Source organism: Salvelinus alpinus, chromosome 5 (assembly GCF_045679555.1).
Source record: "Salvelinus alpinus chromosome 5, SLU_Salpinus.1, whole genome shotgun sequence".
NCBI classification, from domain to species: Eukaryota; Metazoa; Chordata; class Actinopteri; order Salmoniformes; family Salmonidae; genus Salvelinus; species Salvelinus alpinus.
The window spans coordinates 88827573-88852124 of record NC_092090.1 but is presented as its reverse complement, the minus strand read 5'-3'; the positions used below and the strand labels follow the sequence as shown (position 1 = coordinate 88852124).

Below are 24552 nucleotides of genomic sequence, written 5' to 3'. Positions count from 1 at the left end.
AGAGTAACAATGCACAGGAACCTCTCATCAATGAGTGTGCATTTCAAAACGGCAGGGAGTTGCTTGGTTGTGGATGTGACAGTCATGCATTCTCCCCATAGTATGATTCTCCAGCTATACAGTGTTCCCCAGACAGAGGCCCCACGGGCAACACTGACCTTCAGTAGATGGGTGTGGGCCTTGCTCCTGTCCCTGCGACTCTCCTCCCCCATGTCCCAGTACAGCCGCCCCAACAGGAAGTAGTACTCTCCACAGGCTGGGCTCTGGGCTGCAGCCTGCAGGAGGCTACAACAGGGACAGGAGGAGACAAGACGAAGGTTGATCTAACTACATGGTCTACTTCAGTCACGCTGTCTCTTAGGAGTAGTGATGAGTTGTTGATTAAAACGGTAATAATAGAGACAGTTATCAATACAGAAGAAGTGTGTGGAATGGGGGATGGGTGCGCGCACACACACACACTTTTACTTTATTACATTTAGTTTTACAGCTACAGTGCACGTTAATCAACATTATAGTAAAAGTGCCAGTTTTAGCCAGCGGGCACATTTTCAACTGCAGTCCCTAAACACACCTCTGTTCTGCTAGTTGGTGATGGCCCTGTGCAATGTGTGCCAGTCCCCTCAGCGCCAGTCCCTCAGCCAGGTCAGGGTGAGAGTTCAGCAGCTCCGTGGACACCTGTTGGATACAAGGCCAGAGATTAGCAGACACATGGGAAATCAACAAAATAGGCACAAAATATATTTGATACCCATTCACCTGAGGTTACTAAAAATATATTTGATAGCCATTCACCTGAGGTTACTAAAAAGATATGTTAGCGTAACCAATAATTGTGAAGTTACCTGGAGCACTTGGTCAACTTGGCCTTTTTGCAAATACGCTCTTCCTTTTAAGGCTACCAGGACAGGGTCATTGCTGGCATCTGAAAGCTATAAAATAAATATTTTGATGAGCAAACAAACAAATCCCCATACATATCAGTAGATAGTAGTAGTCGTAGAGAATTGGAGCATATTGGTGGTGAGCCGTTGGGGAGCAGCCGGTGAGGTGGAGTATGAATGCTGTACCTGTGAGAGGCTCTCCAGGGCTTGGTCTGCAGTGTGCTCATCCTCAGTCCTCACAAGGGCCTCTAGTCTCAGCCTCAGGAGCTTTTGTCCCAGTGCCTCTTCTCCAGGCCCACCCAGCTTCAGACCTGAAAGAACACAGCAGGGCCTGTCAACGCACTGAATGCCACATTTCAATACACATCTTTGACTTTGGGAGATAAGGTCTTCAACTAGTCAAGTCACTATAACCTTCAAACAAGGATGAGTAGACTTACAGTAAGGTCGTAGCCAAGCCCTGATTATGTGGAAAGTACGGTGGGTTTTCGGAGAAAAGGTTTAGGTTAGGATTATAAAACACTGGCCAGATGTGTTAGATGTACCTTGGGAGCAGGATGTTGCGCAGTCGGAATATCGGTGCATTTTCAGCTGGGCCTGAGCAAGGCTGCACCAGCCCACCAAGCTGGAGCGCATTCGCTTCAGTCCTGAGAGCACAACAGACAGTGAGGTGGTGGAGAACACCACAGATCAACAGCCAAACCAGAGCCCCCAAATTGCTCACCTTGGGCCAGATACTTAATGGAGTCGTCACATTTTCCCTCCTCCAGAGCTCTGATGCCCAAACCCAGATGGCCTAAGCCACTGTCTGGGTCCAACTCCAAGAGACGGGAGAAACAACGGCCCGCGTCCTCACTGCAGACCCCTAAGAGACAAATACACACAAGTTGACTACTTAAAAAGGTGCAATCTGTCACTTCTTTGTCCACAGAACAAAAGGCTCAATCAAATAATACATACTAATCATTGCACAGTACATTTGACCTTCCCCAGTCCTGCAAGGTCAATCTTTTGTTGTTTTTATTTCACCTAGAGTGAAACTATACACTGCCAATGACTGCACCAGTTCTTTACCTATAGTTGGCTAAGTCAGTGATTTCTTACCTGACTTGAGATGATGTGCACCGAGGATCTCCAAAGGGAATGTTTGTGAGGGATAGAGGGCCAATATGGACTCACAGGCCTCTTTCATTTTACACTCTTCATGCGAAAGCTAGAGAGAGGAAAGTTTTTCTAGTCAGTTGACAGCGCAAGATTCTGGCCCTAGTCCTAACCCAGAGTCCCAGCACTCATAACTGTGTGTGTGTGAGTGAGTGAAAAACACAGGGGCGGACTTACTTGTGATAGGCATTTGAGGTAGTCAGCTGAGAGCTTCCGATGGTCCTCGCCAGGCACATTGTCGGAGAGAACCATGGCCTTCTGAAAGGCTGCAATTAACTGGCAACATAAATATAACATCAACGGTGGGAATGAGCACAAAGCATAGGGGAGAAAAACCTTTAGTAATGACTAGCAATAACACCGAGGCGGCATACCAGTAGGTCCCCCTGGAATGGTCTCTAACGGTCTTCAAATTGTAAAAGTCCCAAACATACAATATATAAAGTTTTGCAATTGTAATGGTGTTGGGTCTTATGGTAACTCACTATCTATATATATATATATATATATATATATAGAGAGAGAGAGGTTTATTGATAATTTATTGATATTGGCATGAGGTGTGATGGTTCTGTGGGTAGCTTTTAAAAAAACAGATTTGGATGGAAAAAGTTTGGTCCAAATCCCATGTAGGGTACTGTATTTATGAATATTATCTGAATCCTATACATTTAAATGGCCAATTTGTGTGCAACCAATTAGCTTAATTTCTCCAGATAAAATTACAATTCAACCAAACAATGTTTCAGTAATGTCAATCTTACCTGATTGTAACTTTTATTTTATTTTTTATTTCACCTTTATTTAACCAGGTAGGCTAGTTGAGAACAAGTTCTCATTTACAATTGCAACCTGGCCAAGATAAAGCAAAGCAGTGCGACACAAACAACAACACAGAGTTACACATGGAATAAACAAACATGCAGTCAATAATACAATAGAAAAAGTCTATATACAGTGTGTGCAAATGAGATAGGATAAGGGAGGTAAGGCAATAAATAGGCCATAACTACAGAAACAATCTGAGATGGTGGTTGTCGAAATCCTCTTTCCTTTTGTTTTTAGAGGTGGAACGACACATACAATGCTTATTAAAGGGATTATTTGAGTATATTATCTTTGCTCTTACGTGCTGCTGAGTCTCATTGTCGTGTTCCTCCATGCTGTCTGAGAGAAGGCAGGTCATCTGTTGCCATAGCTGCAGCAGCTCTGCCTTGTCAGCACCTTCTCCTTCCTTCAGCTGAATCAGCCTTCGCCACACCCTGGCCACCTAAACACACACATGCATATGTCCACCCTGTGCCACAACAATTAACATATATCCTCTTTCATTTAAAGGGCAACTACTATCTTTACAGACCTGTAAATAGTCCTTCTCCATATGGAAGATGTCTGCCAGTTTTCTGATCACTTCATAACATTTTGTTTTGTCTGAACTGTGTATGCAGAACAAGACACAGTTAAACACAATATTCCAAGAGCTAATCACAGGGGGGAAATTATTGATGTAGAAGAGGTATGAAGATTTCCATGGCTTACCTTTCATAAAGCTCAATGAGTTTCTGGTAAACTTTGGGTAGTTCCGCTTTAAAATCCAATTGGTCACTTTTCTCATACAGGTTTGCTAATCCCTAAAACAGCAACAATAAACGGATCACATTTTAGTCAGCATGTTGACATAGTGATATGCCCCATAACACTGCTCTGGAATACTCTGTGTAAGACAGATGGATAATGTGTAGATAATGTGACTTTTGGGTAGAGCTGGGACGAGAGATTGCCTGAATTGATGTGATAATGATAAATAGAACGATACATTTATAAAATTAATGTGCACCAAAGTCTTTCTTTTTTATTATCCTTTAATAAATCCTCTTAGATGTAAAGTCCCCAGTTTAGGGGACCTGCGTGGTTCTAGTACCAGTTCCGACCGACAGTTCTGCTTGTAGGACACCATAGATCGAAATGGCTTGTATTGAGCGGTAGCCCTAATTCTCAGACACAGGAGTATGTCTCTTTTGCCGGTGTCAAGCAGGATGTGAAATCTGACACCACATAAAGCTGGGATGTCCGTCTTACCATTTCATTATCTCTTCTGACTTTCCATCAACTCCTAGCTGAACCCTACAGCACAGCCACTAACATATGCCTGGAATCCTTACATCGTAGCGCCGCAGGAGCTATAGTTTTTTTGTGGCTGTAGCACATTCAGAGATCGATTTACAGCCAGTAATCTAAAATAATTTATAGATATTAGACAAGAAAAGCACTGGCATAGACTGACAAAGGTAATATGTGACGAAAGGCGAGTTCCTAACGAGTTCAGGAAGCACTCCCTAGAGCCCTGTGAGAAGTTCACAGAGATGGGGGCAGACGTTTTGATCAAGAGAGACCTTTAGAAAATATGCACATTTTCTAACACTAAACATATATGTATTTTACAGTTATAAGGAAGGTGAAATCTTATAGTTAGTAGTTTTATAATTTGAGTATACAATATTTATGAAGCATAAGTCATTTCAAGCCTTATTCATATAGTTTTGTTGAATAAGAAATGTATCATAAAATATTTAATATTTGTACTGTGTATTTGAGCTTGTTTTCTCAAAAGTGACTACAGCTCAGCAACTATTTTTTACCAGAAAGGTGAGATTTCAACCCGAGTATGCAGCATTACTAGTTACTGTTTATGTTACGGACCCTCTCACTAGTTACTGACCCTCTCATGAAAAATTATTACTTTTGGGGATTACGTAGATTACATTTAACAGGTTTTAAACTACTACCATTAATTTCAGTAACAATCACCCATATTAGCAAATGTATTTCACTTCAAACGTCACATTTCTCTGGTATAGGTTACTTATCATAATGAACGATACCAGTGAAACGCCGGCTATAAGTGATTGTGTATGGTCAATGTCGATAATTTATGGTTTATCGTCACTTTTGGGACACTCTTCACTTGATTGCCAGCAGCATACCACCCTGCATACCACTGTTGGCTTGCTTCTGAAGCTAAGCAGGGTCGGTCCTGGTCAGTCCCTGGATGAGAGACCAGATGCTGCTGGAAGTGGTGTTGGAGGGCCAGTAGGAGGCACTCTTTCCTCTGGTCTAAAAAATATCCCAATGCCCCAGGGCAGTGATTGGGGACACTGCCCTGTGTAGGGTGCCGTCTTTCGGATGGGACGTTAAACGGGTGTCCTGACTCTCTGAGGTCATTAAAGATCCCATGGCACTTATCGTAAGAGTAGGGGTGTTAACCCCGGTGTCCTGGCTAAATTCCCAATCTGGCCCTCAAACCATCATGGTCACCTAATAATCCCCAGTTTATAATTGGCTCATTCATCCCCCTCCTCTCCCCTGTAACTATTCCCCAGGTCGTTGCTGCAAATGAGAACGTGTTCTCAGTCAACTTACCTGGTAAAATAACGGTAAAAAAAAAAAAAAAAAAAAAAAAAAATTGTCCAACATAGAAGCCTATGTCTATCGAGGGCCTATATTAGTTCAGTTGATCTAGGTGTGATGTATCTCCAGTACCTGCCAGGCCAGCAGCTGCTCTGGCTCCAGCTCCAGAGCCTTCCTGTAGGCTGTCTGGGCCTGGTCTGGTTGCTCCAGCTCGCTCGCGGCCACACCAATGAACACCCAGGCATTGTAATTGTTCTTCTCTAGCTTCAGGGCAGCCTGGTGGGGGAATTTGGTTTGATTTGAGACAGAATACCCTTTTCAAAACAGAAAATCCTACATAATCACCCAGTTTCCCCTCATATTATTGGTGTGTGTAGAAAGAACATAGAAATGGGCAAGGGCTTACCTTGCAGTGTTTTAGGGCCTCTTTAAATTCCTTGTTCTTTATGGCATCTCTGGCATTTTTTAGAGCTGATTTAACTTCTTTGCTTGACATTGTCTCTATAAATCCAAGTCAGTGAGATGTCAATTAAGATACCAGTCAAAGTTGTCACCAAAATTAAGCAATTGGGCTCAAATTAATAGCAACAGGAGTGGAGTAGAATTAGCCAGCTAGCCCAGACATACAGTGCTTTCAGAAAGTATTCAAACTCCTTGACTTTTTCCAAATGTTGTTCCATTACAGCCTTATTCTAAAATTGATTAAATAAATAGAAATCCTCAGCAATCAACACACAATACCCCATAATGACAAAGCGAAAACAATTTTTTTCAAATGTGTTAAAAATAAAGAACTGAAATAACTTATTTACATAAGTAGTCAGACCCTTTGCTATGAGACTTGAACTTGAGCTCAGGTGCATCCTGTTTCCATTGATCATTCTTGAGATGTTTCTACATCTTGATTGGAGTCCACCTGTGGTAAATTCAATTGATTGGACTTGAGTTGGAAAGGAACACACCTGTCTATATAAGGTCTCACAGTTGACAGCGCATGTCAGAGGAAAAACCAAGCCATGAGGTTGAAGGAATTGGCCATAGATCGCCGAGACAGGATTGTGTCGAGGCACAGATCTCGGGAAGGGTACCTAAACAGTTCTGCAGCATTGAATATCCCAAAGAACACAGTAGCCTCCATCATTCTTAAATGTAAGAAGTTTGGAACCACCAAGACTCTTCCTAGAGCTGGCTGCCCGGCCAAACTGAGCAATCGGTGAGAAGGGCCTTGGTCAAGCACCGATTGTCAGTGGCCGAGCTCTATAGTTCCTCTGGAGATAGGAGAAACTTCGAGAAGAACAATCTCTGCAGCACTCCACCAATCAGGCCTTTATGGTAGAATGGCCAGATTGAAACCACTCCTCAGTAAAAGGCACATGACAGCCCACTTGGAGTTTACCAAAAGGCACCTAAAGACTCTGACCATGAGAAACAAGATTCTCTGGTCTGATAACCAAGATTTAACACTTTGGCCTGAATGGCAAGTGTCATGTCTGGCGAAACATAGCACCATCCCAATGGTGAAGCGTGGTGGCAGCATCATGCTGTGGGGATGTTTTTCAGCAGTAGGGACTGGGATACTAGTCAGGATTGAGGCAAAGATGAACAGCGCAAAGTACAGAGATCCTTCCTGAAAACCTGCTCTGGACCTTAAGACTGGGGCGAAGGTTCACCTTCCAACAGGACAATGACCCTAAACACACAGCCAAGACAATGCAGGAGTGGCTTGGGACAAGTCTTTGAATGTCCTTGTGTGGCCCAGCAAGAGCCCGGACTTGAACCCGATCAAACATCTCTGGAGAGACCTGAAAAATTGCTGTCCAGCAACGCTCCCATCCAACCTGCCAGTGCTCGAGAGGATCTGCAGAGAATGGAAGAACTCCCCAAATACAGGTGTGCCAAGCTTGTAGTGTCATACCCAAGAAGACTTGATGCTGTATTTGCTGCCAAAGGTGCTTCAAAGTACTGAGTAAAGGGTTTGAACACTTATGTAAATGTGATATTTCAGTTTGCAGAAATGTATAAACCTGTTTTTGCTTTGTCATGGTGTATAGATGGAGGTAAAAACGATTTAATCAATTTTATAAGGCAGTAACAATATGGAAAAAGTCAAGGTGACTGAATACTTTCAGAAGGGACTGTACATACCCCATTCATAGAAGCTAACTGCTTTAATGCATATTGACCATCTTCTGATCGGGGTACTTAAAAGCTCAGACGACAGTCAAAACATTTTATTTAACTAGGCAAGCCAGATAAGAACAAATTATTATTTACAATAGACGGCCAAGGAACAGTGGGTTAACTACCTTGTTCAGGGGCAGAACATTAACACGCATCGTTTGCAATGCGTTTTTTGGAACATACCTTTCATATCTGCGAGAAATAACAAAAGTTATCACTACACTTTTTACAGGGTTAGTGTTACATCGCTTGTTAAAAGACCACAGGTACTAATTAGCTATCTAGGGTGCTCCAAACACCTGTGTATGCATAACTCGGGAAGTGTATTTGTCAGCTCAGGTGGAGGCACCCATAGATATATGGTTCTGTACCAAACTGCAACACTATGTGTTTTATTTGAAGGATTATTTATCGCTGAAAGATACCATATGTTACTAAAGCGCTTTATTGACGTTTCTAAACGTTAGAACACAGCGTCGGTATTATAGTTAACACGAGCCAGTCGTGGGCGAAGGTAATCGCTGAAAACGAATTCCGCCCAGTCTCACAGCTAGCCCAGATAGCTTAGACACAGATGAAAGGGGAAACCTTAGTTATATATTCTTTGGCTTAGATCTCGTTGTTTGGGTTACCAGCTAGCAAACTGACTTGGCTAGCAATATAGCTTGTCATCAACCTAACTACTAACGTTACCAAGTAGAGCTAGCAATAGCCTTATTAAAACTAGTTTGCACTACATCTAGCTACTGTAGTTAACTAAATCAAAATAGCTTTGGTAACGTTAGCTAACAGTACTGTTAGACGGTTGTTTACACTAGTTTTTAGGTAGCCTTAGCTTGCTTGGCTCGTTACCACAACACGTAAAGATGACCAGCAACAAAACATAAGCGTTAACTTTACCTGTAGCTTATCTAGATGTTTGTATTCAGTAATTAAAACTTATGTTATAGCTAATTCAGCAACGCCCAATCACAGGTCTTTACTAAAAGGCGTTAACCAAGGAGTTTGCCCCGGAAGTGAACTCTTCAATTTCAAGTATTGATTTTTTTAAATGTATTTTTAACTTTGAAATCGAAAGCCATGATTGTCTCAATTAAATAAAGCCTTTATATTTATATATATATATATATATATTTTTTTTTTAAGTGACATTAAAAAAAACCACATTTTTCCGGGTAAATTTGACTCGGAAGTACAACAATGTGTACTTTCACTTGTGAAACTATTTAAATGCCCAATGAAGCCGTTTTTATATCAAATAACTTTTGCGTAACAATGACGTACCTTACTGTAATATAGTTCCAATAAAATGGGCAAAAATAACTTTAACAAAATATTTCTCAAACAAGTATTTGGCTAGGACTGGGAGTAACCTAACAGGCGTAAATGAAAATCCTCAATTCACTACCTTTACCACATTAACTGACGCATTCCATCCTATTTTATTGTGATTCAGATTAAATTATGGTAATTCAGAGACTAGAGTTGTGTAATAGTATAAAATATAAATGCAACAATTTAAACGATTTTACTATGTTACAGGTCATATATGGAAATCAGTCAATTTGTACCAAATAATTTGGCCCTAATCTATTTCATATGACTGGGCAGGGACGCAGCCATGGTGGGACTGGGAGGGCATAGGCCCACCCACTGGGAAGCCAGGCCCAGCCAATCAGAATTATTTATTTTTCCCCCACAAAAGGGCTTTATTACATAAATAGTTCTCAGTTTCATCAGCTGTCTGGGTGGCTGGTCTCTAGATGATCCTACGGATGAAGAAGCCGGATGTGTAGGTCCTGGGCTGGTGTGGTTACACAGGTCTGCGGTTGTGAGGCTGGTTGGACATACTGCTAAATTCTCAAAAATGACATTGAAGGTGGCTTATGGTAGAGAAATGAACATGAAATTATCTGGCCACAGCTCTGGTGGATATTCCTGCAGCCAGCATGCCAATTGCACACTCCCTCAAAACTTGAGACATCTGTGGCATTGTGTTGTGACAAAACTGCACATTTTAGTGTCGCCTTTTATTGTCCCAAGCACAAGTTGCACCTGTGTAATGATCATGCTATTTAATCAGCGTCTTGATACTGTATGCCACACCTGTCAAGTGGATAGATTATCTTGGAAAAGGAGAAATGCTCACTAACAGGGATGTGAACTAAATCTGAAAGAAATAAGCTTTTTGTGCGTATGGAACATTTCTGGGATCTTTTATTTCAGCTCATGAAACATGGGACCAACACTTTACATGTTGCATTTATATATTTTTTCAGTATAGTATAAGGTGTTTTTCTCTTTTCAAAGGGTAGCAGATAGAGTTTTACATCTTGACAGAATAAAACATGATTGCACAGAGCCCCTTAGGGGCCAGGATGGAAAAGAAAACATTCTGGCTAATCAGTTACCACTTCTACATTTTGTTATCCATTCCCTCTGATTTTTGTATTGGTCCATGCTATCCGGGACCCTTGGGACGTCCCTAACCCATTGCAGTTGAAATGTAAAATGGTTATGGTAATGGTTAAGTTTAGGGTAGGGTAGTGAAATCCCAAGGGTCCTGGATAATACGGAAGGAGAAGATGGCGGATCGGATAAAAAAGGAGAAAAGTGGAACATGTTTTGAGTGAATATGGAGGAGTGAATCACACAGAACTTTTGGAAGAGCTACTGTACAAGCGTGACGAGTGAGGAGGAATTAACTGCGGTGGCAGGTGCGGTGTAGACTGCCAAGTTTGAGCCTTGTCCAGATGATTACAAAGATGATTCTGGTGAGGTGGGAGTGAGATCTTTGGAGAATGGATCCTGAGAGCTTTTGTACTGAATCCATTACAGTGTTTTAGGTGTCAAGCTTATGGTCATGTGGCCGAAGTGCGCAAAAGGGAGATTCCTAGATGTGAGAAGTGTGCAGGAGGACATGAGACAAAATAATGTGTTGTATCGGTGGTGTGTGTGTAAAGTTGTGTGTGTAAACATGGTGGTGTGTGTAAACACGGTGGTGTGTGTGTAAAGTTGTGTGTGTAAACATAGCCGTGGGCAATACGGGTGCTCAAGGTGCTGCAGCACCCCCTGAATTTTTTTAAATATTTTTTTTCACACAAAAGTTGTGCACTGGACCTTTACTAGTCCTGTATTAGAGGACCTATATATCCCTCTGTAGTGCGGGCCAAACAAAATATCACAGAGGATAGCTGTTGTGTTGGCAGCTGCAGAGTACTTGGGTGTTCAAGTATTTATTGTAGACGAGTTACAAGATGTTTTGAACGATAGTGTCCCGTTCTCCCAGGCTGCTGGCCTGGAGCAGGATCAGATAGGGCCAAAGTAGTGGAATAGTGGTGAGGTTTTACATAATGGGTGCAGGGTTTGTTGGTCTGGCAATTTTTCACAAAGTGTAATGAATTCATACTAGAGAATAGTAGGCTGATACACAGCCAATACAGTAGGCGGCAGCATGCACCTATAATATGTTTGCGGGCCGCCATAATACCGAAGAAAAAGAAGCGGCAAGATCAATTCGACACTCATTGACATCCATACAAAAACTATTGGTGAGCGCTTGCACTTCAAGAAGGCTTTACAAGTGGGATGCACTGTTGAGCGCTATGTCCCGAGGGGTTCGTGCTGATTGTACAGAGATTGTGACAGTCAAATGGCGTCCCTTGACAAGGCAAGAACAAGATGTACAGTACCAGTGAAAAGTTTGGACACACCTACTCATTCCATGGGTTTTCTTTATTTACAATGTAAAATAATAGAGAATACATCAAAACTATGAAATAACACCTATGGAATCATGTAGTAACCAAAAAAGTGTTTAACAAATCAAAATATATTTTATATTTGAGATTCTTTAAAGTAGCCACACTTTTGACATTCTCTCAACCAGCTTCATGAGGTAGTCACCTGGAATGCATTTCTATTAACAGGTGTGCCTTGCTAAAAGTTAATTTGTGGAATTTCTTTCCTTCTTAATGCGTTTGAGCCAATCAGTTGTGTACCACCCTTTTACAAAAGATAGCCCTTATAAGTCCATAGTATGGCAAGAACAGCTCAAATAAGCAAAGAGAAACTACAGTCCATCATTACTTGAAGGTCAGTCAATCCAGAAAATGTCAAGAACTTTGAAAGTTTCTTCAAAAGCATTCGCAAAAACTATCAAGCGCTATGATGAAACTGGCTCTCATGAGGACCTCCACAGGAAAGGAAGACCTAGAGTTATATCTGCTGCAGAGGATAAGTTCATTAGAGTTATCAGCCTCAGAAATTGCAGCCCAAATCAAAATAAATATATTTTGATTTAACACTTTTTTTTGGTTACTACATGATTCCATATGTTATTTCATAGTGTTGATGTCTTCACTATTATTATACAATGTAGAAAATAGTAAAAATAAAGAAAAACCCTTGAATGTGTAGGTGTGTCCAACCTTTTGACTGGTACTGTATGGCGGCAGAAGTGCAGTATTATCATAATCATAAGGAGACTTATACTTGGAATATGGAGGAGAAATGGATGGAAAAAGATCGGCAGTGGAGGTCTAAGAGAGAGAGGGAGGGAGGGAGGAAGAAGGTGAGCTTCAATTGGTTACTTGGCTTGCACCGAGTGTCAGGATAAAGATGAGTCTGTGACAGTAGGAGTGAAGTTTTTGGGAAAAAGTGGACCCTTGCCTTTTGGCTGATCCATTTGTGGTTTCAGGGTGGGTGAAAACAGAGTTGGGTGCTATGGAATCGGTGAGGGTAACCAGAAGTGGTCTTGTGATCATTGTTTGTGTTTCTAATGGTCAGAGGGAGCAGGCGCTCTGTGTTAAACAAATGGGGTCGAGATGTGAATTGTTTTGCTCTCAAGAAAAGGGCGCCATTGAAAGCAGTGATTACTTGGGTAGTAAATGTGAAAGCTGACCAACTGAAGGGGAAGATTCCCTGTGTTTGTGATGCTCGTCGTTTGGTGCAACACAGACAGGGTGGTGTGAGTGGAGAAACAGAGTCATTGTCTGTTGTTTTGAATTTTGATTTTGAGTCTTTTCCCGACAAAGTGATGTTAGCATATAGAAGTTATCCTGTATGAGTTTTTGTGCCAAATACATTAAGATGTTACATGTGTCAAGCTTATGGGCATGTGGCAGCAGTGTGTAGGAGGGCGGTTCCTAGGTGTGAGAAGTGTGCAGAAGGGCATGAGACAAAGGAACGTGTAGCATTCGGGAAAGTAGTGGTATGTGTTAAATGGAGGGGTGCCCATGGGGCTGGGGATCAGAAATGTCTCGTGCGAGAGAGGTTTGAGGTTTCCAGGGTTAGAGTAGTGCAAACATTGTCATATGCTGGGGCAGTGAAGAAAGTAGAGGAAGATGGGTCAAGGGGGAGGGATCCTGAGAGGAGTGGTGTGAGTAGTAGATATGTACCAGTACAGAGGGATAGGCCAACAAGTGATATGTTTCAGTAAGATTGGATTTTTAGCATTTATAGCAATGGTTATCAACCGTACTGCAGGGATGGAACATAAGTTGCAGAAAATTGAGGTTGTGGTGGCAGCTGCAGAGTTATTTGGGTGTGCGAGACTTGACATCAGAAGAGTTACAGGGTGTGTTAAGTGGTGATGTCCTATCCTTTCAGGTTGTTGGCATGAGGTAGGACTAAATAGGTTTAAATAGTGGAGTAGGGTGGTGTTTTTGTATGTATGTATGTGGGTGTAGTGTTAGACGGTAGGGTATTGTTTTATTAACAATCAATCAATAAAGAAAGTACATGGGGGAACGTGTGTGTGTGTGTGTGTGTGTGTGTGTGTGTGTGTGTGTGTGTGTGTGTGTGTGTGTGTGTGTGTGTGTGTGTGTGTGTGTGTGTGTGTGTGTGTGTGTGTGTGTGTGTGTGTGTGTGTGTGTGTGTGTGTGTGTGTGTGTGTGTGTGTGTGTTGGGCTAGGGGGTACAATATCACATTACACAAGGACCTTAAGGGGCATATATACACTTATAATTCTAACAGCTTTTTTGTTAGGGTATTTAATTGTCTAAAAAATATCGTTCAATTTATTTTTGAAAGTTAAGAAAATGTGGTGTTTTGTAAATTTACATTTGTAAATATGAAATTTGGCCAAAAGAATAATGAAATGAATTATATAAAATAGTTTAAACTTATTTCTATCATAGGTAAAGAATCCAAGCAGTACGTCTGTCCACAATAGTGTAAAATCTTCATAAATGTGTTCAATTATAAATCTACTGATGTCTTGCCACAGTTTCCTTACATGAATACAATGCCAAAAAAGATGCAACACTGTTTCTGGGTGGTCATTACAAAAGGGACCATTTGAGTTTTTCTTAAACTTCTTCATATAATGGTTGGGAGGATCATATTTATGAATAATTTTAAAGGAAACTATCTTCATTTTCTTAACAAATAGGTATGTGTGTGGCAACATCCAAACATTTTTCCAACAGGTATTATCAATAAAACCGTTCCAATAACGCATGACAAGGTTCGTATCGCTCTGTTGTTGAATGGACCAATAGAGAAACAAATCTTTCTACTGATGAGTCAACAGGGTTAATGGCAGGTAGGTTCTGAGGGTCAGGTCTTGACACGTTCCTGAATAATAAAGCAACACCTGAGGGAATGGCATCTAAAACAATTGCAAAATCTTTAGGTGTTACAGGGATCTTGTAAAGTGATACGAATTCCTTATAACCATGTAAAAAAAACTCTGCATTTACAAGTTGACTCACCAATAGGATATTATTTCGGAACCAATATTCTAAAAACAAGGAAGTATTTTTATACAATATATCCCGATTATTCCGTATATATGTGTTGAGAAAAATTATGCTTATAAATGAAGGTTTCACTGGAATTTTGTCAATATTCTAATTCCAAACCAACATGAAGTTAAGTCCACCAAAACTAGAGAAGACATGAGGCTTTTTGGAAGTACATACTGACCGTAACGGTAGTAATGACAATAGTTGATCAACGAAACTCCATTCTTTGATAAGTAACGAAAGTATTTTGATTGTATTATGCTTGAAAAACTGGTGAATGGCTTCTTCCCTGTTTTAATGAGAATCGCCATATTCATCGTCTCACTGTAATATTCTGGTTCATACCACGCCCATCGTTTAGACTACATAGTGAAAGAGACTCGCTCCCTTCATAACTTTTGAACATTTGAGTTTCTTTACTATCTCTCCGTGCGCTCTTCTTGAGATGTTGGCTACCATAAAGAACATTTCCGTAACCTACGACGGTGTAGGCAAAAGCTTTAGCAGCGGCGACTTCATTTCGGGGCGAATAACGTTGGAATTAGGAAAAGATTGCAAAATAGATTATCTTTCCATAAAAGCGAAGGGTAAATCAGAGGTCCGTTGGACAGAACATCATAATAACACAACTGTAACTTACCATTCCAAGGACAAGATGTTCAGCATTGAACAATTTATCATTCGAGAACAAAAAGGCCAAGGTAAGGCATCAAGCACAGCTTCCAGAGTTTTATATGGGACATTTATTTACGAAGTAACGTTATGCCTATTGTAGTGCAGTAGTAGTGTCGTTAGATAGATAATGGTCGAACGACGCTACTACTGCACTACGAGGGGCATAACGTTGCTTCGTGTGTGTGTATATATATATATATATATATATATATATATATATATATATATATATATATTAGTACCAGTCAAGTTTGGACACATTCATTCCAGGGTTTATCTTTATTTTTACTACTTTCTACATTGTAGAATAATAGTGAAGACATCAAAACTATGAAATAACACATGGAATCATGTAGTAACTAAAAGTGTTAAACAAAATATTTTATATTTGAGATTCTTCAAAATAGCCACCCTTTTCCTTGATGACAGATTTGCACACTCTTGGCATTCTCTCAACCAGCTTCATGAGGTAGTCACCTGGAATGCATTTCAATTAACATGTGTGCCTTGTTAAGTTAATTTGTGGAATTTCTTTCCTTAATGTGTTTGAGCCAATCAGTTGTGTTGTGACAAGGTATGGGGTGTTTTTTTATTTGATTTATTTAACCTTTATTTAACTAGGCAAGTAAGTTAAGAACAAATTCCTATTTACAATGACAGCCTACCAAAAGGCAAAATGACAAAAAAATGATTAGAACATTAGGTAAATATTTTTCAATATTACAGTTTTTTTTTGAAAGTCTTAACATTCTCTAAACTGTAAGTTAAATTGTCACAACTGTTTTATGGGGCATCACAACTCTATTGCATGTCTGCAAAATGTAGTAACTCACCCAAAACATTGAATTCATGCTTCTAAACCTAGTTATTGTCATCGTGTGAGCTGTACTGGTCAAAATGTTTAGATGTTTTTTCACCATGGCAGTCAACCCTGGAAATGTTTGTTTTTATACAAATTTCAGTTTGTTCAACTTTTTTGTTGACACTGACTGCTTACTGTACTGTACAAGAATGTCAGTTTTGTCTAGCTGAATGCTATTGTGTATCACTGAGCTTTTTAGATACCGATTTCAACAGTAGATAAAAGTTTACTGGGAAAAGTCAATACTGTAGTACACAGAAAAGGATATGCACATTTGTATGTATCCAGATTATTATTATTTTTTAGCATTAGATAAACAGAGAATTCACATTTGTATGTCTATTTTTACATATTTCTTACATGTAAAGTCATATGTAGTGAACAGAGAATTTGCCACAAAATTACATCCATGCAGCAAAAAAAAAAACAGCAGCAATGAAAAAAACTGTGGTAGTTCTGTAAAAAACAAATTGTACCTCCTCACAGTACGTACCATTGCAAGTTCCCATCTTCTTGGTGGACATCCTGTCGCTCTTGTTGGTCTGGCCAGAGATTTTCGTCAACATCACATCTGATGTTTTCCCTTGCGATACACTGGGGGAAAAATCTCCTTGCGTGGCGCAACCATCCCCTGCAATGATCGCCTGTGATGTCCTCACAAGCAGCATTCATGGCATCCACCTCCATGCTGAACAAAACCTCTTCTATCGGATTTAGGAATGAGGAGGATGGTGGAAGGAACTCCATTCTTGTCCTTTCATGCCCAGCAAACCATTCCCTGACAATTTATTTTGATTTTATTTATTTTACCTTTGTTTAACCAGGTAGGCAAGTTGAGAACAAGTTCTCATTTACAACTGCGACTTGGCCAAGAAAAAGCAAAGCAGTTCGACACATACAACAACACAGAGTAACACATGGAGTAAAACAAACATACAGTCAATAATACAGTACAAAAATAAGTCTATATACAATGTGAGCAAATGAGGTGAGATAAGGGAGGTAAAGGCAATAAAAAGGCCATGGTGGCGAAGTAAATACAATATAGCAATAAAAACACTGGAATTGTAGATTTGCAGTAGGTGAATGTGCAAGGTAGAAATACTGGGGAGCAAAATAAATAAATAAATACAGTAGGAGATGAGGTAATTGTTTGTCTATTTATAGATGGGCTATGTACAGGTGCAGTGATCTGTGAGCTGCTCTGATAGCTGGTGCTTAAAGCTGGTGAGGGAGATAAGTGTTTCCAGTTTCAGAGATTTTTGTAGTTCGTTCCAGTCATTGGCAGCAGAGAACTGGAAGGAGAGGCGGCCAAAGGAGGAATTGGCCCTGGGGGTGATCAGTGAAATACACCTGCTGGAGCGCGTGCTACTATGGTGTTGCTATGGTGACTTGTGAGCTGAGATAAGGCGGGACTTTACCTAGCAGGGTCTTGTAGATGACCTGGAACCAGTGGGTTTGGCGACGAGTATGAAGCGAGGGCCAGCCAACGAGAGCGTACAGGTCAAAGTGGTGGGTAGTATATGGGGCTTTGGTGACAAAACGGATGGCACTGTGATAGACTGCATCCAATTCGTTGAGTAGGGTGTTGGAGGCGATTTTGTAAATGACATCACCGAAGTTGAGGATCGGTGAGATGGTCAGTTTTACGTGGGTATGTTTGGCAGCATGAGATAATGATGCTTTGTTGCAAAATAGGAAGCCAATTCTAGATTTAAATTGGGATTGGAGATGTTTGATGTGAGTCTGGAAGGAGAGTTTACAGTCTAACCAGACACCTAGGTATTTGTAGTTGTCCACATATTCTAAGTCAGAACCGTCCAGAGTAGTGATGCTGGGCGGGCGGGCAGGTGTAGGCAGCGATCGGTTGAAGAGCATGCATTTAGTTTTACTTGTATTTAAGAGCAGTTGGAGGCTATGGAAGGAGAGTTGTATGGCATTTAAGCTCGTCTGGAGGATAGTTAACACAGTGTCCAAAGAAGGGCCAGAAGTATACAGAATGGTGTCATCTGCGTAGAGGTGAATCAGAGACTCACCAGCAGCAAGAGCGACATCATTGATGTATACAGAGAAAAGAGTTGGCCCAAGAATTGAACCCTGTGGCACCCCCATAGAGACTGCCAGAGGCCCAGACAACAGGCTCTCTGATTTAACACACTGAACTCTATCGGAAAAGTACTTGGTGAACCAGGCGAGGCAATCATTTGAGAAACCGAGGCTGTTGAGTGATGAGGATGTGGTGATTGACAGAGTCGAAAGCCTTGGCCAGGTCAATGAATACGGCTGCACAGTATTGTTTCTTATTGATGGCGGTTAAGATATCGTTTAGGACCTTGAGCGTGGCTGAGGTGCACCCATGACCAGCTCTGAAACCAGATTGCATAGCAGCGAAGGTACGGTGGGATTCGAAATGGTTGGTAATCTGTTTGTTAACTTGGCTTTCGAAGACCTTAGAAAGGCAGGGTAGGATATATGTAGGTATGTAGCAGTTTGGGTCAAGAGTGTCCCCCCCTTTGAAGAGGGGGATGACCTCAGCTGCTTTCCAATCTTTGGGAATCTCAGACGACACGAAAGAGAGGTTGAACAGGCTAGTAATAGGGGTTGGAACAATTTCGGCAGATAATTTTAGAAAGAAAGGGTCCAGATTGTCTAGCCCAGCTGATTTTTAGGGGTCCAGATTTTGCAGCTCTTTCAGAACATTAGCTGACTGGATTTGGGAGAAGGAGAAATTGGGAAGGCTTGGGCGAGTTGCTGTGGGGGGTGCAGTGCTGTTGACCGAGGTAGTGGTAGCCAGGTGGAAAGCATGGCCAGCCGTAGAAAAATGCTTATTGAAATTCTCAATTATAGTGGATTTATCGGTGGTGACAGAGTTTCCTATCCTCAGTGCAATGGGCAGCTTGGAGGAGGTGCTCTTATTCTCCATGGACTTTACAGTGTCCCAGAACTTTTTTGAGTTTGTGTTGCAGGAAGCAAATTTCTGCTTGAAAAAGCTAGCCTTGGCTTTTCGAACTGCCTGTGTTTATTGGTTTCTAAGTTCCCTGAAAAGTTGCATATCACGGAGGCTGTTCGATGCTAATGCAGAACGCCACAGGATGTTTTTGTGCTGGTTAAGGGCAGTCAGGTCTGGAGAGAACCAAGGGCTATATCTGTTCCTGGTTCTAAATTTCTTGTATGGGGCATGCTTATTTAAGATGGTGAGGAAGGCATTTTTAAAGAATAACCAGGCATCCTCTACTGACGTGATGAGGTCAATATCCTTTCAGGATACCCGGGCATGGTCGATTAGAAGGCCTGCTCACTGAAGTGTTTCAGGGAGCGTTTGACAGTGATGAGTGGAGGTCGTTTGACCGCTGACCCATTACGGATACAGGCAATGAGGCAGTGATCGCTGAGATCTTGGTTGAAAACAGCATAGGTGTATTTAGAGGGCAAGTTGGTTAGGATGATATCTATGAGGGTGCCCGTGTTTACGGCTTTGCGGTTGTACCTGGTAGGTTCATTGATCATTTGTGTGAGATTGAGGGCAACAAGCTTAGATTGTAGGATGGCCGTGGTGTTAAGCATGTCCCAGTTTAGGTCACCTAGCAGCACGATCTCTGAAGATAGATGGGGGGCAATCAGTTCACATATGGTGTCCAGAGCACAGCTGGGGGCAGAGGGTGGTCTATAGCAAGCGGCAACGGTAAGATACTTGTTTTTAGAGAGGTGGATTTTTAAAAGTAGAAGTTCAAATTGTTTGGGTACAGACCTGGATAGTAGGACAGAACTCTGCAGGTTTATCTCTGCAGTAGATTGCAACACCGTCCCCTTTGGCCGTTCTATCTTGTCTGAAAATGTTGTAGTTGGGGGATGGAGATTTCAGAGTTTTTGGTGGTCTTCCTAAGCAAGGATTCAGACACGGCTAGGACATCCGGGTTGGCAGAGTGTGCTAAAGCAGTGACTAAAACAAACTTAGGGATGAGGCTTCTGATGTTAACATGCATGACACCAAGGCTTTTACGGTTACAGAATTCAAGAAAAGAGAGCACCTGGAGAATAGGAGTGGAGCTAGGCACTGCAGGGCCTGGATTCACCTCTACATCGCCAGAGGAACAGAGGAGGAGTAGGATAAGGGTACGGCTAAAAGCTATGAGAGTTGGTCGTCTAGGACGTCCGGAACAGAGAGTAAAAGGAGCAGGTTTCTGGGGGCGATAAAATAGATTCAAGGTATAATGTACAGACAAAGGTATTGTAGGATGTGAATACAGTGGAGGTAAACCTAGGTATTGAGTGATGATGAGAGAGATATTGTCTCTAGAAACATCATTGAAACCAGGTGATGTCATTGCATATCTGGGTGGTGGAACTGAAGAGTTGGATAAGGTATATTGAGCAGGGCTAGAGGTTCTACAGTTAAATAAGCCAATAAATACTAACCAGAACAGCAATGGACAAGGCATATTGACATTAAGGAGAGGCATGCTTAGCCGAGTGATCCTAAGGGTCCAGTGAGTAGTGAGGTTGGTTGGGGTCACGGCGATTCAGACAGCTAGCCGGGCCATGGGTAGCAAGCTAGCATAAGACGGAGGTCTGTTTTTAGCCACCTCGTGCGTTTTTGTCGGTAGATTAGTGGGGTTCCGTGTGGTAGTGGGGACCAATCCATTTGGCAAAATAGTTATAGTTATAGTGGCCCAGGAAAATTGTCCGATAGACCTATTCAGCTAGCAGCCGATATACTCAAGACAGCTAACGAATAATGGGCCGCAGTTAGCAGATGGGCGTTCAGGTTACGTCGCGAGGGGCCAGTTGAATAACTCCCTCGGGCAGATAACGTTGGTAGTCCAGTCATGAAGGCCCGGTGGTGCTCCGCATCGGCAGTAAAACGGGTCCGGGCTAGGTGATTGTAGACCAGGAGTGGCTGATGGAACTCTTCAGCTGGCTAGCTCCGGGATAATTGGTGTTTGCTCCGGGACCGACGTTAGCCAATAGTCACTCAGATAGCAGCTAGCTAGCTGCAAGATCCAGAGCTTGCGGTAGGAATCAGGGGGTATGGAGAGAAAATAGGTCCAATGTTGGTTTGGTGTAAGCTGACATTATCCCACACAATTACATAATTTGGCAAATCTGGTCTAATTTAACCTCTTTCGTGTTCTGGTATTAGGTCTCTGTAAAATGTATTTAGGAAGGACAGGAGAAGTTGTGTGTTATAGAATATTTGTCTTCACACCATTCTCAGAAATGGCAGCACACATTGTAATATTGCCCCCAATATTATGATCAATGTGGCTCGGTGTCCAATGAGATTGCGGCTACTCCTGCCTTTGGCCAGATTGAACCCAGCCTCGTCCACAAAAACAAGAATGTGGGTAATTTCATGTCCTTCCAGCTCCATAATTCTCTATATAGTAACACAGAAACAAAATATAAAGTTAGTTTTACATAGCCTATTCTAGAATCAGACAGTTTAGTAAAGTATAAATGTTTTCTGTTCTTATGGGCATCTACAACTTCAAGAAGTATATACAGGCATCATTGAAGTACAGAAACTCCCTGTACAATATACCATGTGCACACCAATGGTTTACCTGGACATACTGCAACTGCAGCTCCTTCACTCTGTCACTATTCCTCTCAAATGGCACCTTGTAGAGTTGTTTCATAGTCTATAGTGGAAATGCTGAGAGAATTGATATTTGTGAAGATATTGTTGTCATTTATGATTGCACTTTGGATCTCTCTTAGCCTGATCATTTATGATTGCACTTTGGATCTCTCTTAGCCTGATGGAATTGTTGGCTTTGACCATGTTGCAAATTTCTTGTTGTTGCTGATTGCTGAATACTGCTGCTCTGCCACCAGCATGAGGTCGTGGTGCAGTCCTATATATGACATGTAGAATTCACCAATAGATCATGTTCATGTTCATGCCATCCAAGATGGCGTAGCAGTCGGATGTGTCTTTGTCCTGTCTGTCCCGTGTAAATAGTATTCGTATTTTTCGTATACATTTCGTATATATTTTAATTTCACTTTCCATCTAGGAACTGAATATACATTCCTACATTCCGCCTCACCCAATGTGGTACGGACCTGCTATTTTTTTTATACTTTAGAACCGTAACCCCAATCAGAAGCTAGCCAGATAACTAGCTACTAGCTAGTAGTCAGTTAGCCACTGCTGCGGTCTTCGCCCTTAACTCGGACACAGCCAGCTTCAATACCGGGCCAATATCTGCCAGTCTGCAAGCGCGATATCAACCCAGAGCATATAGGACTGCTTTTTCTCTACCACATCACCGGATTCCTGACGCAAGCTCTGGACAATTACACCGTATTATCACAGCTAGCTAGCTGCAACCGAGTGGCTACTACTGGCTAACACCTCTGTCCCGAAGCAAGCACCAGTTAGCCTTGAGCTAGCCTCGAGCTAGGCCCATCTGCCGGCTAGCCGAAGAGGTCTACCAGCGAATTCTTGGGCTACAATACCTCTTTGCCAATTGGACTGGACCTTTTTTTGCCGACACAGAGCCCTGCCAATCCATCACAACTGGTCTAAATCAGCTACAAGCTAATTTAGCCATTTTTTTGCCGCTGCTAGTAGCTTTTACCTTCTGCACAGACACCAGCCCTGTTATTAGCCTGGATATTACTCACCAATTTACCAGCATCGGACTGTCTCTCGACAACAACGCCGGATTCCTGCCGTAATCCCTGAGCCACTACTTGTGATCCTCACAGCTAGCTTGCAGCTAGCGCAGTTAGCGCCACTGCCACGAAGCTAGCACCAGTTAGCAAACACAATTCTACAATTCACAACCTCTCTTTCGCCATTCGGCTTGGATTCTCTGGATTCTCTGTCGACACGACCACGTCTGAGCAGACCCCCTCCGTCTGAGCAGACCACCCCCCGGGCTACTAACTTTAAACGCCGCGCGCTAGCTTAGTGGAGGCCTCCCTGCTCCATCTACGGCTGCCCCCTGGACACTATGATCACTTGGCTACATAGCTGATGCATGCCTGACTGTCCATTAATTCACGGTACTCCATTCTGTTTATTTGTGTTTTATCTGTCGGCTCTGTGCTTTAACTCAGGATCTGTGTGTAGTTAATCCGACCCTCTCTGCCTAGTCGTCGCCATTTTTACCTGTTGTTGCTGTGTTAGACTAGCACCCTGTTATTGCTGCTGTTATCTTACCTGTTGTTTTAGCTAGCTCTCCCAATCAAGACCTGCAATCACTTTATGCCTTATTGTATGTCTCTCTCAAATATCAATATGCCTTGCATACTGTTGTTCAGGCTAGTTTTCATTATCATTGTTTTGGTTTGCAATGGACCCTGTAGTTCCACTCTCCGTACCTCTGATACCCCCTTTGTCCCACCCCCCACACATGCGGTGACCTCACCCATTGAGACCAGCATGTCCAGAGATTCAACCTCTCTTATCATCACCCAGTGCCTGGGCTTGCCTCCGCTGTACCCGCGCCCCTCCATACCCCTGTCTGCACATTATGCCCAGAATCTATTCTACCACGCCCATAAATCTGCTCCTTTTATTCTTTGTCCCCAACGCTCTAGGCGACCAGTTTTGATAGCCTTTAGCCGCACCCTCATCCTACTACTCCTCTGTTCCTCGGGTGATGTGGAGGTAAACCCAGGCCCTGCATGTCCCCAGTCACCCTCATTTGTTGACTTCTGTGATCGAAAAAGCCTTGGCCTCATGCATGTCAACATCAGAAGCCTCCTCCCTAAGTTTGCCTTACTCACCGCTTTAGCACACTCTGCCAATCCTGATGTCCTTGCCGTGTCCGAATCCTGGCTCAGGAAGGCCACCAAAAATTCTGAGATTTCCATACCCAACTATAACACTTTCCGTCAAGATAGAACTGCCAAAGGGGGAGGAGTTGCAATCTACTGCAGAGATAGCCTGCAAAGTTCTGTCATACTTTCCAGGTCTATGCCCAAACAGTTCGAACTTCTAATTTTAAAAATTAATCTCTCCAGAAATAAGTCTCTCACTGTTGCCGCCTGCTACCGACCCCCCTCAGCTCCCAGCTGTGCCCTGGACACCATCTGTGAATTGATCGCTCCCCATCTAGCTTCAGAGTTTGTTCTGTTAGGTGACCTAAACTGGGATATGCTTAACACCCCGGCAGTCCTACAATCCAAGCTTGATGCCCTCAATCTCACACAAATCATCAAGGAACCCACCAGGTACAACCCTAAATCCGTAAACATGGGCACCCTAATAGACATTATCCTGACAAACCTGCCCTCCAAATACACCTCTGCTGTCTTCAATCAAGATCTCAGCGATCACTGCCTCATTGCCTGTATCCGCCACGGGTCCACGGTCAAACGACCACCCCTCATCACTGTCAAACGCTCCCTAAAACACTTCTGCGAGCAGGCCTTTCTAATCGACCTGGCCCGGGTACCCTGGAAGGATATTGACCTCATCCCGTCAGTTGAGGATGCCTGGTCATTCTTTAAATGTTACTTCCTCACCATATTAGACAAGCATGCTCCGTTCAAAAAATGCAGAACCAAGAACAGATATAGCCCTTGGTTCACTCCAGACCTGACTGCCCTCGACCAGCACAAAAACATCCTGTGGCGAACTGCAATAGCATCGAAGAGCCCCCGCGATATGCA

The 24552-nt window shown here is 42.4% G+C and overlaps 2 protein-coding genes across 5 annotated transcripts in view; one reads left to right on the top strand and one right to left on the bottom strand.

Moving 5' to 3' along the window:
- Positions 1–8646, bottom strand: part of skic3 (SKI3 subunit of superkiller complex) — a 28367-nt gene extending 19721 nt beyond the window's left edge. The window contains exons 1-15 of one of the 3 annotated variants that reach the window (XM_071404084.1): positions 8535–8637; positions 7760–7826; positions 5860–5954; positions 5586–5729; positions 3585–3676; positions 3406–3481; positions 3175–3315; positions 2223–2321; positions 1989–2097; positions 1609–1749; positions 1430–1531; positions 1071–1195; positions 846–932; positions 575–678; positions 159–285 (exon numbers count right to left, since the gene is read on the bottom strand). In XM_071404084.1, the coding sequence (XP_071260185.1) occupies positions 159–285; positions 575–678; positions 846–932; positions 1071–1195; positions 1430–1531; positions 1609–1749; positions 1989–2097; positions 2223–2321; positions 3175–3315; positions 3406–3481; positions 3585–3676; positions 5586–5729; positions 5860–5949 (1437 nt within the window). In that variant the 5' untranslated portion in view covers positions 5950–5954; positions 7760–7826; positions 8535–8637. Of the gene's footprint in view, positions 1–158; positions 286–574; positions 679–845; positions 933–1070; positions 1196–1429; positions 1532–1608; positions 1750–1988; positions 2098–2222; positions 2322–3174; positions 3316–3405; positions 3482–3584; positions 3677–5585; positions 5730–5859; positions 5955–6265; positions 6341–7759; positions 7827–8534 lie in introns of those variants that run through there. The other 2 variants (XM_071404083.1, XM_071404085.1) reach the window with 2 other exon arrangements.
- A 6098-nt stretch (positions 8647–14744) lies between these two features.
- LOC139577173 (arrestin domain-containing protein 3-like) overlaps positions 14745–24552 on the top strand; it is a 31578-nt gene continuing 21770 nt past the window's right edge. The window contains exon 1 of one of the 2 annotated variants that reach the window (XM_071404080.1): positions 14745–15085. In XM_071404080.1, the coding sequence (XP_071260181.1) occupies positions 14830–15085 (256 nt within the window). In that variant the 5' untranslated portion in view covers positions 14745–14829. The remainder of the gene's footprint in view (positions 15086–24552) is intronic. The other variant, XM_071404081.1, reaches the window with a different exon arrangement.